Source organism: Lepidochelys kempii, chromosome 3 (assembly GCF_965140265.1).
Source record: "Lepidochelys kempii isolate rLepKem1 chromosome 3, rLepKem1.hap2, whole genome shotgun sequence".
NCBI classification, from domain to species: domain Eukaryota; kingdom Metazoa; phylum Chordata; order Testudines; family Cheloniidae; genus Lepidochelys; species Lepidochelys kempii.
In genome coordinates this window covers 157,940,233-157,954,260 of record NC_133258.1, presented here as the reverse complement: position 1 = coordinate 157,954,260, position 14,028 = coordinate 157,940,233, and the positions used below count along the sequence as shown (strand labels likewise).

Here is a 14,028-nt window from a genome sequence, read left to right as displayed (position 1 = left end):
GCCCTCACAAAGCTGTTCCAACAGCTGTAACTGGTCTGTACTATAATGGGGAGCTTCTAAGGCAATTGGAGATTAATAGCAGGGTACGCCAGACTTATTTTTAATTTTTCTCCTCCTTTTCAGGCTGTGGCCTGAATGACTCTCCGGTTGGGCTGGCTGCATACATCTTGGAGAAGTTTTCTACGTGGACTGATCCTGAATTCCGGAAACTAGATGATGGCGGTCTAGAAAGGTGGGAACAACCTCTTCCTCTGACTCACCATCGGGCTCTTGCCCTATTCTAGAGGAGGTCACTCAGCCCAGACTTATGTTTAGATCACATTAGTCTCTCAAAGCTCTGTTGGAGTAATTTGGTTTACCTGCCATCCTGCAAGGAAACTGTGTGGCCACAATAGAACAAAATTACACTTGTGTTGGCAATCATAGGAAAGAGGCCAAAAGTGAATGGGCCTTGAAGACTGATCTACACCCTCACACCTATCTGTGATCCCTCCAGGCCATGGTAGAGGTACACTGGCAGTGTATGGAAGAAACTTGCCCTGCCACTGCCCATGTGGTGTCTGTTTTATGGATAAGCAGAGGACTTTTCGTTTCTACGGTTGTCATTCTGGCACCTCTCACTAGAACTAATATCATATTTAAAAAACAGCGGAGAAAATGTCAGGGAAGGTGGAGGGAGGAGGAATCTGGTTTATACCAAACACCAAAGATTTTTTGCTCACAAAATACCATTTCTGATTCAATCTAATGCAAATCTTTATCTCTTCACAGATTTATTTACTTTAAGATAACCATTGTCATAAAAATGTATAGTTACAGTTCGCTACTAATGGGTCAGTCTTGGCTTGGGGTAGAAATCTGTGTGTGAGATTCTAAAGAAGCCCTAAAACTTGCTGAGCTACCTGGCTGAAGCTGAGCCAGACTGCACATTAGAAAAAGGCCAGTGAAAATTATTTGAATATAATGTCTCCCCATGACAGGTTTACTGTGGGGTATGAAACCTATATTCATAGCAAAGATTGGCCAAGTTTCTGTAGTTTTTTTAACTTAGTCTTTTATTGAAAACGTATGTTAGTGTTTAGGGTTTATGAAAATAAATGACACAAGCTGCCCAACATGCTCTTCTGGTCTCCCCCTTCACTGAGGGGACGATATAGATGGTGCTAGTTCGTGGCCTCTTTTGACAGTGTTATTGGAGCTGGGATATTTTTTGGAGTCTGTCTCTCTTGTAAGGATGTTGAAGTGTTAGGCTTTACATGTCTATATGAGTGCTAAATACTCAGGCTAGCAGGAAGGGGGAGTGCTAAAATGTTTGGGCTTGCAGGAATGGGCAATGCTAAAATAGTTGGGGTAGCTCTGAAATACTTGAGCTAGTAGGAATGGAGGGTTGGGGTGAGGAATTGTGTCAAGTCCTTTCTGAATTAGGGTGCTAGTACTATTTTTCGTTAGCCATTTTTGCTTTAATTTTTATAATTTAACCAAAGTAAACAGCCATAAAGATTTGAAATGATTATTCTACCATAAACTAAACTACATTCAACTCTCCTGAGGCCATTTCTATGCTGACCTTTTCAGGAAGTACTCTCTGGATGACCTTCTCACTAACGTCATGCTCTATTGGGTGCCAGGCTGCATGGTTTCTGCAATGCGTTTCTACAAGGAGAATTTCGGGAAGGGGATTGGTACGCAGAAACATGAGAAGTAAGAGGCTTTCTTTACGTGCTCCTCCTTGAATTTGCACATACATGTGTGCTAGTGACACGGTGTGGGTTAGTGAATATTGTGGGGGAGAAGCTGCATCACAGTATGTATTTTGTGCATTGATTGGACAAGTCTACTTCTTGACTTTTGCTGTATTTTCCAAATGTGTTGCAGTATGTTGCTCAGCAATAAGAGACTTCCCTACAGCAACTCTACTGTTAAACTTCTGGTGAGAATTACCATGTTTACACCTTAGTGAAGTGAGAGAGAGAGTGTGCAAACAATTTGAGACCCTAGTTCAGCTAATGAATTAAACTGTATTTGCCATCTTGACTAAATCTTGTAGTCAGCGTTCACTTACATAGCTTACACCCTTGGTCATCTGGTTTTGTTATCCTGCTTATCTTGATTTGGGGTGAAGTTTTCAAAAGGGCTTAAATCCCACTTTCAAAATTGATTTAAGCATATAGAAGCCTTTGACTCATTGAAAGTCAATGGTACTTAGGCGCTAAAGGGGAAGAGTTTCAAAGACCCGAATGGGAGTTAGGCATCTCATTCCCATTGATTTTCAATGGAGGTTAGATGCCTAACTGACCTTTGTACCTTTGGCTACATATTCAGTAGAAATGGTGCAGCTGTGCCGTGGTGATGTTTCAATGTAAATGCTCACTACAGTGATAGGAGGGGGATTCTCATTGCAGTAGTTAATCCACCTCCCTGATAGGCAGTAGCTAGGTCAAGGGGAGAATTATTGTGTTGGCCTAGCGCTGTCTACACCAGGTGTTAGGTTGGTTTAACTATATTGCTGAGGGATGTGGAGTTTTCACACCCCTGAGCAACATTGCTGGATCGACCTAACTTTTTACTGTAGACCTGGCCTTAGAAAAAAAGCCTCTTTAAGTCACTGTTGAAAATGGGACTTAGGTTCCTAAGTCACTTAGGGCCAGATTTGCAAAGATATTTGGGCACTTAAAGATGCAAATAGGTCAATAGTGTGATTTACAAAAATACCTGAGCCCTCTCGAAATCAGTGGGAATTAGATGTCTATAGGGCTTAGGAACTCTGAAAATCCCAGTAGGTGCCCGTTTGCATCTTTAGCACCTTAAATACCTTGAAAATCTGGCCCTTACATCCTTGTGAGAATTGTACCCTTGGTTTACAACAAATGCAATAAAATCCTAGAAACTGGACCCGTGAGGTTATAACCATTTGCTTCCACTCCACCTGCCTCTGCAGAATTGTTCCTTACAGTATAGTCTTGTGTACTTTGTGCAGTCCAGTTTTAAATGGCATAGATGGGAGAGTTTCACCCACGGGAGACTATTCCACAGGCTGAGCGACCTCAGTGCTATGAAATATTTCCTGATATCCAGCCTAAATTTACCTTTGTTCAATTTCATCCCATCATTCCTACTGAAAGCCCCTTGGAGCATTCTAAATGATTCCTTTCTATCACTGCTGTTTACACCCTTCAGATACATAGACTCTTAATACATTTCCTACCCTTCAGTTGTCTTGGCAAGTTCCCCATATTTAGTTCTAATCTTCCTTCCCGCATAAATAACCCATCCAGTTCCCTCATAGTTTTTGTTGCAGTCCTTTGAATTCCTGTCAAACACATGATCCTTGGTATAGTTTGATCAGACTTCCATTCAGTGGTTACTTCCCCCCTTCCCCTTCCTCTGGAAGGAACCTCCGAGGAACCTCATCTAATCATATAATCCAACCTCTTGTAATGAGGTGGGACCAAGTAAACTTATACCATCCGTGACAGGTATTTGTCCAACCTGTTCTTAAAAACCTTATGATAGGGATTCCACAACCTTCCTTGAAAACCCATTCCGGAGCTTAACTAACCTTATAGTTAGAAAGTGTTTCCTAATATTTAACCTAAATTGCCCATTACTTCTTGTCCTACCTTCAAATGGAAATGGAGAACAATTGATTACCTTCCTCTTCATAACAGCCCTTAACATATTTGAAGACTGGTATTTGCTCCTCCCTCAGTCTTCTCTTCTTAAGACTAAACATGCCCAGTTGTTTGAAAGTTTCCTTATAGGCCAGGTTTTTCTAAACCTTTTATTTGCTTTCCTCAGGACTCTCTCCCATTTATCCACATCTGTCCTAAAGTGTGGCGCCCAGAATAGGACACAGTACAATTACCTTCCGCATCTTACATACGACAGTCTTGGTAATACACCCCAGAACATTAGCCCTTTTTGCAGCTGCATCATGTTGATTCATATTCAGTTTGTGATCCACTATAATCCCAGATCCTCTCCACTAGTACTGCCACTTAGCTATTTATTCCCCATTTTGTAGTTGTACGTTTGATTTTTCCTTCCCAAGTGTAGTACTTTGTACTTGTCCTAGCTTGGTGTCATCCATAGATTTTATAAGCGTACTCTACACTCGATTACCCAAGTTATTAATGAAAACATTGTGTAGTACTAGACGCAGGGCAAACCCCTGCAGTACCCCACTAGATATGCTCTCCCCAGTTTGACAGTAAACCATTGATAACTACTCTTTGCATGTGGTCTTTCACCCAGTTGTGCGCCCACCTTACAGTAATATCAGCTAGATTATGTTTCCCTAGTTTGCTTATGAGAATGTCACGTGGGACTGCGTTGAAAGCCTTACTAAAATAAGATACATCATGTTGATAGCTCCCCCACTCTTCCACTTGGCCAGTAACACTGTCAAAGCAGGAGGTGAGGTTGGTTTGTCATGATTTGTTCTTGACAAATCCTGGCTATTCCTTATAACACTATTATCCTCTGATGCTTACCACTTGATTGTTTAATAATTGTACCAATATCATTCCAGGTATTGAAGTAGGGCTGGTTGGTCTGTAATTCCTTGTGTGCTCTTTGTTCCCCATTTTAAAGACAGGTTCTGTGTGTGCCCTTCTCCAGTTCTCTGGGACCTCACCTATCATCCAGGAGTTCTTGTAGATAATTGCTAACAGTTCAGTGATTGCTTTAGCTAGTTTCTGAAGTATCCTGCGAGCTATTTCATCAGGTCCTGCTGACTTGAATACGTCCATCTTCTCTAAATATTCTTTAACCTGCTCTTTCCCTGTTTTGGTTTGCATTCCTTCCCCCTTGTTCTTAACGTTAATTGTGTTGAGTATCTGTGCCCCTTCTGAGGGTACTTCACAAACTGTACGAAGTCAGGTCCTATATTTACATAAAATTTGAAGCCACGTCCTTTTAAAGTCTTTTCAGGAATTGGAGGTGATGGTGTCTAGTAGTTAGAGCCAGGGATTGGGAGTCAGTTGGATTATATTCTTAGCTCTATCACTACCCTGTCGTCACTTAACTTTTGTCTTAGTTTCTCCATCTGTAGAAGGGGAATATAATTCCTATTTCAGCTGGGTTCTGAGTCTTGCTAACCTGTTTATAAAGCACTTTGATTCGCTATTGAAAAGTGTTCTAGAAGGACAAAGTTGTTTTCTCTTCTCTCTATCCCCTTTCAGGCTCCCTGTGCAAGTGCCTACAGGTATTGCTTCCTTCCCCAATGAAGTCCTGCACACACCTCGGTCCTGGGCGCAGCAGAAGTACATCAATATCATCTCCTTCAATTTCATGCCACGAGGTGGCCACTTCGCAGCCTTTGAAGAACCGGAACTTCTTGCCGCAGATATTCAGCAATTTGTGGGGAGAGTGGAAAAGGAGGAACTCTGGCGGGAGAAGGGAAAATAACTCCCCTGTGTGAGGTGCCTTTAACTTCAGGCACTTGTGACCTCAGTATGGCCTGTGTTATGATATGGAAGCTTGCCTTGAACAAGATATAATAGAAAATAAAATAGAGCAGCTGTTTATTCAGATGTAGTATTCTTAGGGTGTAATAGTTACTCTTCACCAGCAGGCTGAACTGAAACAGTATAAGAATGTAAGATGAAAATGTGTCTTTTCACATGCAGAACTCTGAATGTCAGCATTGACACCTGTTAATTCTCTTTGCTTTGGAGATGCAGCGGGGAGTAGATCTTGTTTGATTTAGATGCGTCTTTGGAGGAGTAAATTTCCTTAGTTACTACAACCATGTGGCATCTTGAGATTTTCAGCTGATGATAATCTATATTCAGGGGTTATGGCGTCACTTCTCTGCTAATAATATGCATTAGATTTCTGTACTGAAAGGTGGGAAATATAGCATTTTAATGCATAACTAACTGAACTACTGCAGCAGTTAATCATTCAATAAAGAAAAGCCTATTAAACTTCTGTGGTGAATTTTTAAGCTCTGTTCTGAGCAAAAGGAAAAACCTGACCTGGAAGGTTTTTGCTTACTTCCTCCCTTGCTAATATCCCAGTACCTTTCATGCTGTGGCATCTGATTGTAATGAGATTTCTGCTAGGCATGATGGGATGACTTAACCAGTAACAGGAGGATTTGGGAGTCTGGGATGGAAGGGAAATTTTAAAAAAAAGTTCAGCTCAAACTTCTCCAAATGCTGACTGTCCCCCAGCTCAGTAGGGACATGAGCAACACAATCTGCACGTGCTTTACCTCTGTTTTCATTAGTAAAATATTCTGTTGTGTTCTCACTCTATTCTCTATTGCTTGCAGGCACAGGCTGTAAATGAAGAATCATCCTCTTGTTCCTAGAAAGAATTTGCTACAGGGAGGGGCCTTTTTTGAGTTATTCCAGGTACACTGTGGTGAAAGTGCTTTCCCATGGGGATGAGAGGGTGTTTGCAGGCCCTGATACGTTCCTTTTTTGGTTAAGTCCTTGGCTTCTGGACACTCATATTTGTCTTCCTTTCCTCATACCCCCACGTGTGGTCTTACATTTCAGGGCAATAGGTCACCCTGTCACATCTTTACTGCTTATGCAGACATCTGCTACAATATCAGGAAACATTGCTGTATACTAATATAAATGAATATTTCCCCAGGGACTGATCAGTCACAGCACAGACAAAATAAGTGGAAGTGAAGTTTGCTATATGATGCCTGCCAGATCAGTTTTCTAATGTGAGTAAGTCGAAAGCTCAGAAGCAGTTTCATTTTCTTTCTGGTGTAGCTCTACTTTTAGGGGCCAGGTCTGAACAAAAGGAGGTAGAGGAAAGTAAATGAGTCTGTTCCAACTTCTTAGGTTACAGCAGCCCTCCCAGGCCCCGTCTTTAACAAGACAGTTGTTTTTTTCTTTTAAATGTTCCTGCTGATGGTTCAGCGTTTGTTGCACTGAGTAATTTGAGACACCGATGATAAAGCCCACCAGCCCCTGAGAGAAAATGAGTGAGCACCACATTCTGTACAACAAAGGAAACAGAATTTTATATCAGTTTTGTCAATTTTCCATGTTAAAATTTTTTCTTTTACAGAGAGACACTGTAAAGGCTACAAGAAAATGGAATTGACTGACCAGATCTGGACATAAAATTTAGGTTTTTCAAAGATCAGTAGAAATATCTGTCATTAATTTTTTATTTTTAATTAAGTTTGACTCAAATGTTCCCGTTGTCTCGTATTCAAGTTTCTAAAATACAGAAATCCAATTGCAGCAGGAGCGAATACTCTTTTCTTCATCTAGGAAGAGTGAAATGCAAAGCTTACCACCATATAGGGTGAAAACAACATTTTTTTAAAGTTACATTTTTAGTCAATCACACCTGCTAATAACACAGTTAAAGTAGTATGTCCAAAACTTTAACCTGTGTCCTGTCACTATCATGATCACGTGCATACTCAGTTTATTTAAAAAACAGAAACAACGCACCCTGCTGTCCACTTCTTGCTTTATTTATAACAACACCTAATATAGAAAACTTGAAGCAACCCCAGTGTCTGAATTGCAAGTTATGACATTATCCAAATGTGGTGATGGAGAAGATCTGTTTGCATCGCCTCTTTTATGGACAAAACTCTGGTGTGACCTTAACAGCTGGTTTTGATATCTGGCTATCACAGCTTTGAGCAAATTATACCCGAGCGTTGGATGGAGGACTCATTAGCGGAAGCGTATGGTAATTGGTCATATTCTTCTAAAGGGTTCAAAAGAAGAGCCAGTCAACATTTTTTTGAATTTTCATGTTCTCCATTAGTTGATGATTGTGATGCAGCGATGATGAATAATGCTAATAAGAATGACGAATAGCTCCTTTCACAAAGAATGGGATTTGTTCCTAAGCCAGCTGGGCATCTTGGCATTCATCAGAGTAGCAGCTGATTTGTTGTAGATTCTGTTCTTTGTGAAACTTTTCACCCAGCAAAAGAGCTTGTCTCAGCATCTGGCTGAATAATTTCTATCCTAAGCTGTTCCAAAAAGGATCCTCAAAGCAGTAGCCATGGCTTTCACAAACACAAACTGCTTCTCTGATCCAGGAGCAGAGCTCTTTAGCCGCTGAAAAGTTTCATTAACATAATTTCTTTCCTCCACCTCATTTTCTGTAAAACAAAGTCTTACAGTGGTGTTTGGTGAAGGTACTAGGCTGGTCAGCCAGTTCTGATGTAAAGACAACCTTGGACTTTGGAAAAGTAGTTTTTACTTATAGAAGGTTCAATATACAAAATGCATTCAGTGAAGATAAATCTTTGCTTGGAAGAATTTGGATAGGAAAGGCTCTGGTGGGTACAGTCAAAGGAGACAAGGCATAAATCCATATTGATTTCAGGCCAGTTGATGTAAACACGGAAAATGATGTCCTTCATTTCACTTGCTATGACATGATTCTTATAACTGAAGTCTAAAACTCCTCCCTTACAGTAAATTTTCCACTCACAGTGAATATGTAATGCCAGGAGCATTGATAGGGTTTATGCTGATGCTTATAGGAGAATTAGACCCATTCAGGCTTTGTTGGTTGTTTTCCAGCTAGTTATATTTATACACAGACAAGTGCTGAATGATCCATTTTTACCCATAGGCGAGTTGTGCCCAGCATGAGCTCCTCTTTCTTAAATTCCCATCAGGAAGGGGACACCAGTTCCAGCAGCAGAGTGCACTGTAGAGCTTACCAGGCTCCAACTGTGCTTAGGCCCTTCCACGAACAGGGACCATATTCATGCAAAGCACCCCATCTTAAGGGAGCAAATGAAAACTACATTTCAGGTAACCCTGCCTTTCTTCCCAAAGCTGACTGCATGAAGCATAGTCCCATAAAGAAAATTCTCTCTCTCTCTCTCTCTCATAAGTTCTAATTAGAGCTTTGAAGATAGCAAATCACAATGTATTATTCCTGGCTAGTTCAATACGTCAACAGTTCCACCTCAAAATAAAAGAATCCACTTCTACAGTTGCTGTTTCAAACTGCCATAGGTGATGGTCACAGAAGGGCCTCATTATTTCCATTTTACAGAGTGGCAAACTGAGGCGTAAATGGAGGCAGTGACTCTCCCAGCAGGTGAATGGAAGGTATAGAAAAAGAACACTGCCATGCTTATCCAAAGTGATAACTGATCATGGCCCAACTTGTAACACCTTAGCGAGGTGTGACTTGCAGACGGTACTGAGCACCCACCTGGTTACAATCAGGCCCCTTTAAAGTGTCACATTGTATGTCAAAAAGTGAGGCACCCCAAAGCACTGGTCACTTTGGAAAATCTTGGCCTTGGGCACCTGCTTCCCTATCCCAGACATGAGCCCCTGCACTATGCGCCGTCCTTTAGTTCAGTTTCTTTAAAACATTTTTTTAAGCTCATCACTTACTACCACATCTGTTAAGCTGAAAAATATGCCAGCTAGTCTGTATTTTCATGCTTAGTTGTCAGGGATGGAATATTAACAGGGAACTGTTTATAGGGCCATTGGGCTCACCCCTGAGCCCACCTCCTTCTGTCATTGCCTCCAACAACAAGGACATTGTACAAACTCCACTCTGGGAAGAGCACTACTTGTTCGTGTGCACTCTCAGAGGTCAGGTAAGCGGAGGCTGAATGAAGAACAAGCAAGACAGGAGATGGCACTTAGATAAATGATAGAAACAGGAAGCGGCTTTGCTGTCAGCATTTCTCCAGTGAAATCTGAAGGTGTGCTGCTGCTAAGATTTGCCTTTCCTCGCATGGTAGCTCTGGTTCAGTCCAACTTAGTGCGGGCGAGGGTTCACCCTGCTTCGGATTGTACTAATTCCCCTCCAGCTGAGCCCAGTCACATTTCCGTCCTAGTCTAGGACAGACTCTGCAACAGCAGCTATAGACTGTGCTCCGACAGCATGTATTAACCTTTCATCTACCAGGGGTCTGAGTAACACTTCTATGAGCGTCTCTCGGCTGAGCAGATGGGAACCTGTTTTAGAAACAGACTGACATGGCTGGGGTTTTTTTCCTCTAAAAATATATTTGTGCCTATTGTGCTCTAGCTTTGCTCTTGCCTGGACGTAGGGGCTGAAAGGAAATCTGTCCCTGCACTCTCTCACACTGTAACAGTAATGCTTTGATATTAACCTAGTTAGCGTACGCTGGCAGAAGGTTGAACAAAGGTATGGAAAGGTTCTTACCCCATTTTTCAGATGGGGAAACTTAGATAAAGAAAAATTAAGCAACTTGCCCAACACTTCTCACTAACTTCCTGGAACTCAGATATAATGCTGGCCCCTGCTCTAACCCCTAGACAGCACTGTCGTCTCCACTTTTTTTTTTTTTTTAATTGGGAAGTGGAAGGTATTTGCTTAATGACTCCTATTTGTCCCCGACACACAGCTCATTTTACTTCTCAGAATTCTTGAATGTTTCTCTAAAGAAGCAGATTTTGATTGTATGCTGTTTGGGGGTTGAGCCACCTGAAGCACCTGGGACACTACACCGAAGCAAAAGAATCAGAGAAACCTGACTAAAGCTTAAACTACCTCCAACAGAAAACTCCCTTGGAGCTGCCACAGGCAGGTTGAGACACACCAAATCTTAACCCCAATGCCTTATGCCTTCATAGAAAAGATTTTGCTCTAAGACACGTACAGAAACCTGGTTTTACAGTCAGAAGGCTGAAATAGTACCTATACATTTGAGAATCTCGCAAGTATTATGCAGTTAAATCTGTAAGATACACAGAGTAGAGGATGGTGTGGTAGGAAGGTTGTATTGGCGCTTATTTAGGGTAGTACAACTCAGTTATGGCTTCACCATGAATGAGGCAGCCATCCTAAACTCTCAGTGATCAAACCTTGATACCCTAGCACACCCTCATGCACAGGGCTGTGATTTTGTCACAGAGGTCTTGGTAATCGTGAACTTGAATAAAGTCCATGAAATCTTGGAAAGGACTGTAAAAACACGTTTGATGCAGCCCCCAAACTGAGTGGCATCGCAGCCTGTGCAGGAGATTGCAGTGCTACTCAGGGTTAGCCCAACAGCTCCTCATGGAGATGGAAGGGCAGACAGGTGTGCACCAGCTTGCAACGCTCAGAGTGGGGAGTCCGCCTCAGCCTTGGGGGAAGGAACTGCTGCTGTGGGGTGAGTTTGCTCTCCACCCCAGCCGCGCCGCTATACTCTTGTGTATGTTGATGAAGCAAACACATTTGGTGATCTTTCTCTGACTTAGCATTTTTCCCCCCTTGTAGAATAGATCAGAAAGGGATTCCTTTTCCTGCAGCTGTGGCAGGGGAGCTTGTCTGTTGGTTAGAACAAGGGGACAGTGAGGCAGGAGATCTAGGTTCTTGTCACAGCTTTGCCACTGACTCAGGTTCAGATCAAATTTCACAAAATGTTTAACTAAAGTGCGCACCTCTGACAGGCAGGCCTGAGCACCTGAAAAATCCAACTGAAGTTAAATGGGACCTACAGATATTCAACACCTTTGAAAAAAATCAATAGCTGGATTTTCAGAGGCATAAGCACGAACAGCTCCCACTGAAGCCTAACTTTAGCCATCCAGAACAGTCAATTGTTGCTTCCTCAGTTCATTCTCAGGGCTCTTCTCTGAACCATTTTTCAAGATCCTTTTTAAGTGTTAACATGGCATTCCAGTATGGTCTGACCAATCCCCGAGAGAGTCCCATATTTTCTCCCCCAGCAACTCTTTTTAGGTTGGGGTAAGCTGCTGTACATGTGTATGGGGGAGAATATAGTGCTCTAGGTAGTCATTTAGAAACCATGTTGACTCAGTAACCCCACTCACAAGCCTCAGGGAAAAGTGACTGCAGCTAAAGTGAGAGTGGCCACGATTAAGTTGCTGTTCTCAGTACAGCTTTCAAACGTAGACACACAACGTGTAAAAAAGAAGGAAATTCTAAACCTAATTGCCAGAGTTGAGGCAAAATTGCATTGCTGCTTTTGCCATTTCCAAACAGGACTTCTAGCACTCGATCCAAAATGGACATTGCAAATATATTTTTAGCTTCCTTAAGTCAGTGAAATCCATATTTAATACTACAAAAGAGCAACATACTATCCTCTAGTCATAAAACCTGGTCTCCAGGAGGGAATTTCAGTGCATTCAGGTCTGTGAAGATCAATTTTATGCTGTACCAGAGCTTCTTCAGGAAAGAAGGGAATAAGCAACCACAGAAGAAAACTAATCCTACCCACCCCCAGGAGAGGGGACAGCTTATGGTGTCAGCCAGGAATCCAGATTCATTGAACGGGGGATTGCAAGCTCCAAATTGGAAGAGATTAGTAATGGAGACACACTGGATGTGGAAGGGTAGTTTCACATACTGGGCCAGCTAATTCACAGAGCCCCATTCTCTATGTTCTGTCAGAAGGATTAGAAGTTAAGGCCTTGTGTAGACAAAAAACACAGCTGGCCTTGATTCATGCCCTTCCCAAAGGGCAACTACTTATAGACTGTACTAACAAAGACCAATTTGAGGTCATCCAGAAATTCTGTACTTGAGAGAACAAAACTGGGGTGTCATACTTGCTGCAACTGAGATCTGAGAGCTCTGCACACAGACCTGACCAGTTTGATGTCAGATGTTAGCAAGAGCCAGGAGATATATCAGCAAGCCAGAGACTTGACCCCATGGGTCAATTTTCAGTGCATCTGCCTTTATTGGTTTGTTCATTGTTATGACCTGGGGAACAGCTGCCCTCAGGGTACAAAATACCCAAGTTTTGTTAGCTTTAAACTATCTGAAGCAGACACTTGCAGCTGTTAGGTGCAGAGTACGAGCACAGCTGCCTGTTAAGTCACTTTGGGATCTAGCAGAAATATTTGTGTGGCCATCAGGGCACAACAGGAAAATGGACATTGTGTTTGTTAATAGAGAGGGTTATAGATCGTTAAAAGAAAAATATTCTCCCTAGCAGAGGGAATCCATCCAGTAGAGATAAAAACCTGTTTCCAAGTATTGTTCCATCCAAGAGTAGGCACTGCATAGACCGTACGTCATAGCCTTTGGTGTGATCAGGTTAGTGATGACAGGTAGGCAGGAGAAAAATCTTTCACAAAGATCCTACTATCCTACCCACCACACTTCAACTAGTGGCTGAGAAAACTTCCCTCTCCACTTCTCCAAGGCTGACTCCATCTTTTCATAATACATTAGGCTGTCAGTGCTTGTACTTCACTTTTTTCTTTTCTAAACTGAATTCAGTCCTTGCAAACTGCATGAAGATGAACAGAAATGCACCCAGGTACAGAGACACCGAAACAGGCTCCATACTTCCACTCTGGATAATGTGGTTTTTTGCTATGTGTACAGTATATAGTATCTCTCACTTTTAGTCACACTTGAATGTCAGGCCTCCCTAAAATTCAAGTTCCATAGAAACACCAAGTTCCAGGACACAGCTGCTGCTCCGAAAGCAAGTAATGACTTAGCAAGAAGGTGAGGCAGTTGTTCTTTCTGAGGTATACCAGGCAGGTTTGCAGGCCTCGAATCTTAGGAAATACGGCTTCTGATAGTTAGGATCAGCAACTCCAGCTGGGTCATTTGCTTATGTTGCTTGCCAAAGGATTTATAAGAGGTTCAGTAAAGAATGCACAATGCCTCTGAATATGAATTTCACATATGGTACAGTCCAATATCCACATTTGCTGAAGTTTCCATCCCTTACTGTGAAATGCTTTTTCTCTAAGGCTCAGCAAGGAATGTGGGGAGTTCCTATTACTGATCTAATTTTATTCTCTTGGAAACTTTCACCAGCACAAAAGAATGAACTAACAATCAGTGCAGTTTCTGAATTTCTTCCAGCTCTGAAATAGACCCAAAGGACAACATAGCAAACTTAGGTCAGAGCAGCCTTTATTCTGTGCTGCTAGGCAGAGGTCTTGTAATTTACTAGTGGATGCTTCCATCCCCCAGCCAAACTGAGAAAGTGAGTGCACTAGATCATGCTACAGTTCTGTTATAATACTGTGGATACAAAAATGGAAAGGGACTGGATGCCTCAGGGAACTGGTAATGGATACAGAGCCTCTCACAGGTACAGTTTGT

At 42.1% G+C, this 14,028-nt stretch overlaps 1 protein-coding gene across 5 annotated transcripts in view; it reads left to right on the top strand.

The window, feature by feature from the left end:
* EPHX1 (epoxide hydrolase 1) overlaps positions 1-5,934 on the top strand; it is a 49,129-nt gene extending 43,195 nt beyond the window's left edge. For all 5 annotated transcript variants that reach the window (XM_073338715.1, XM_073338716.1, XM_073338720.1 and 2 more), the window contains 3 exons: positions 124-232; positions 1,576-1,701; positions 5,184-5,934. In XM_073338715.1, the coding sequence (XP_073194816.1) occupies positions 124-232; positions 1,576-1,701; positions 5,184-5,409 (461 nt within the window). In that variant the 3' untranslated portion in view covers positions 5,410-5,934. The remainder of the gene's footprint in view (positions 1-123; positions 233-1,575; positions 1,702-5,183) is intronic.
* The last annotated feature ends 8,094 nt before the right edge of the window (positions 5,935-14,028 follow it).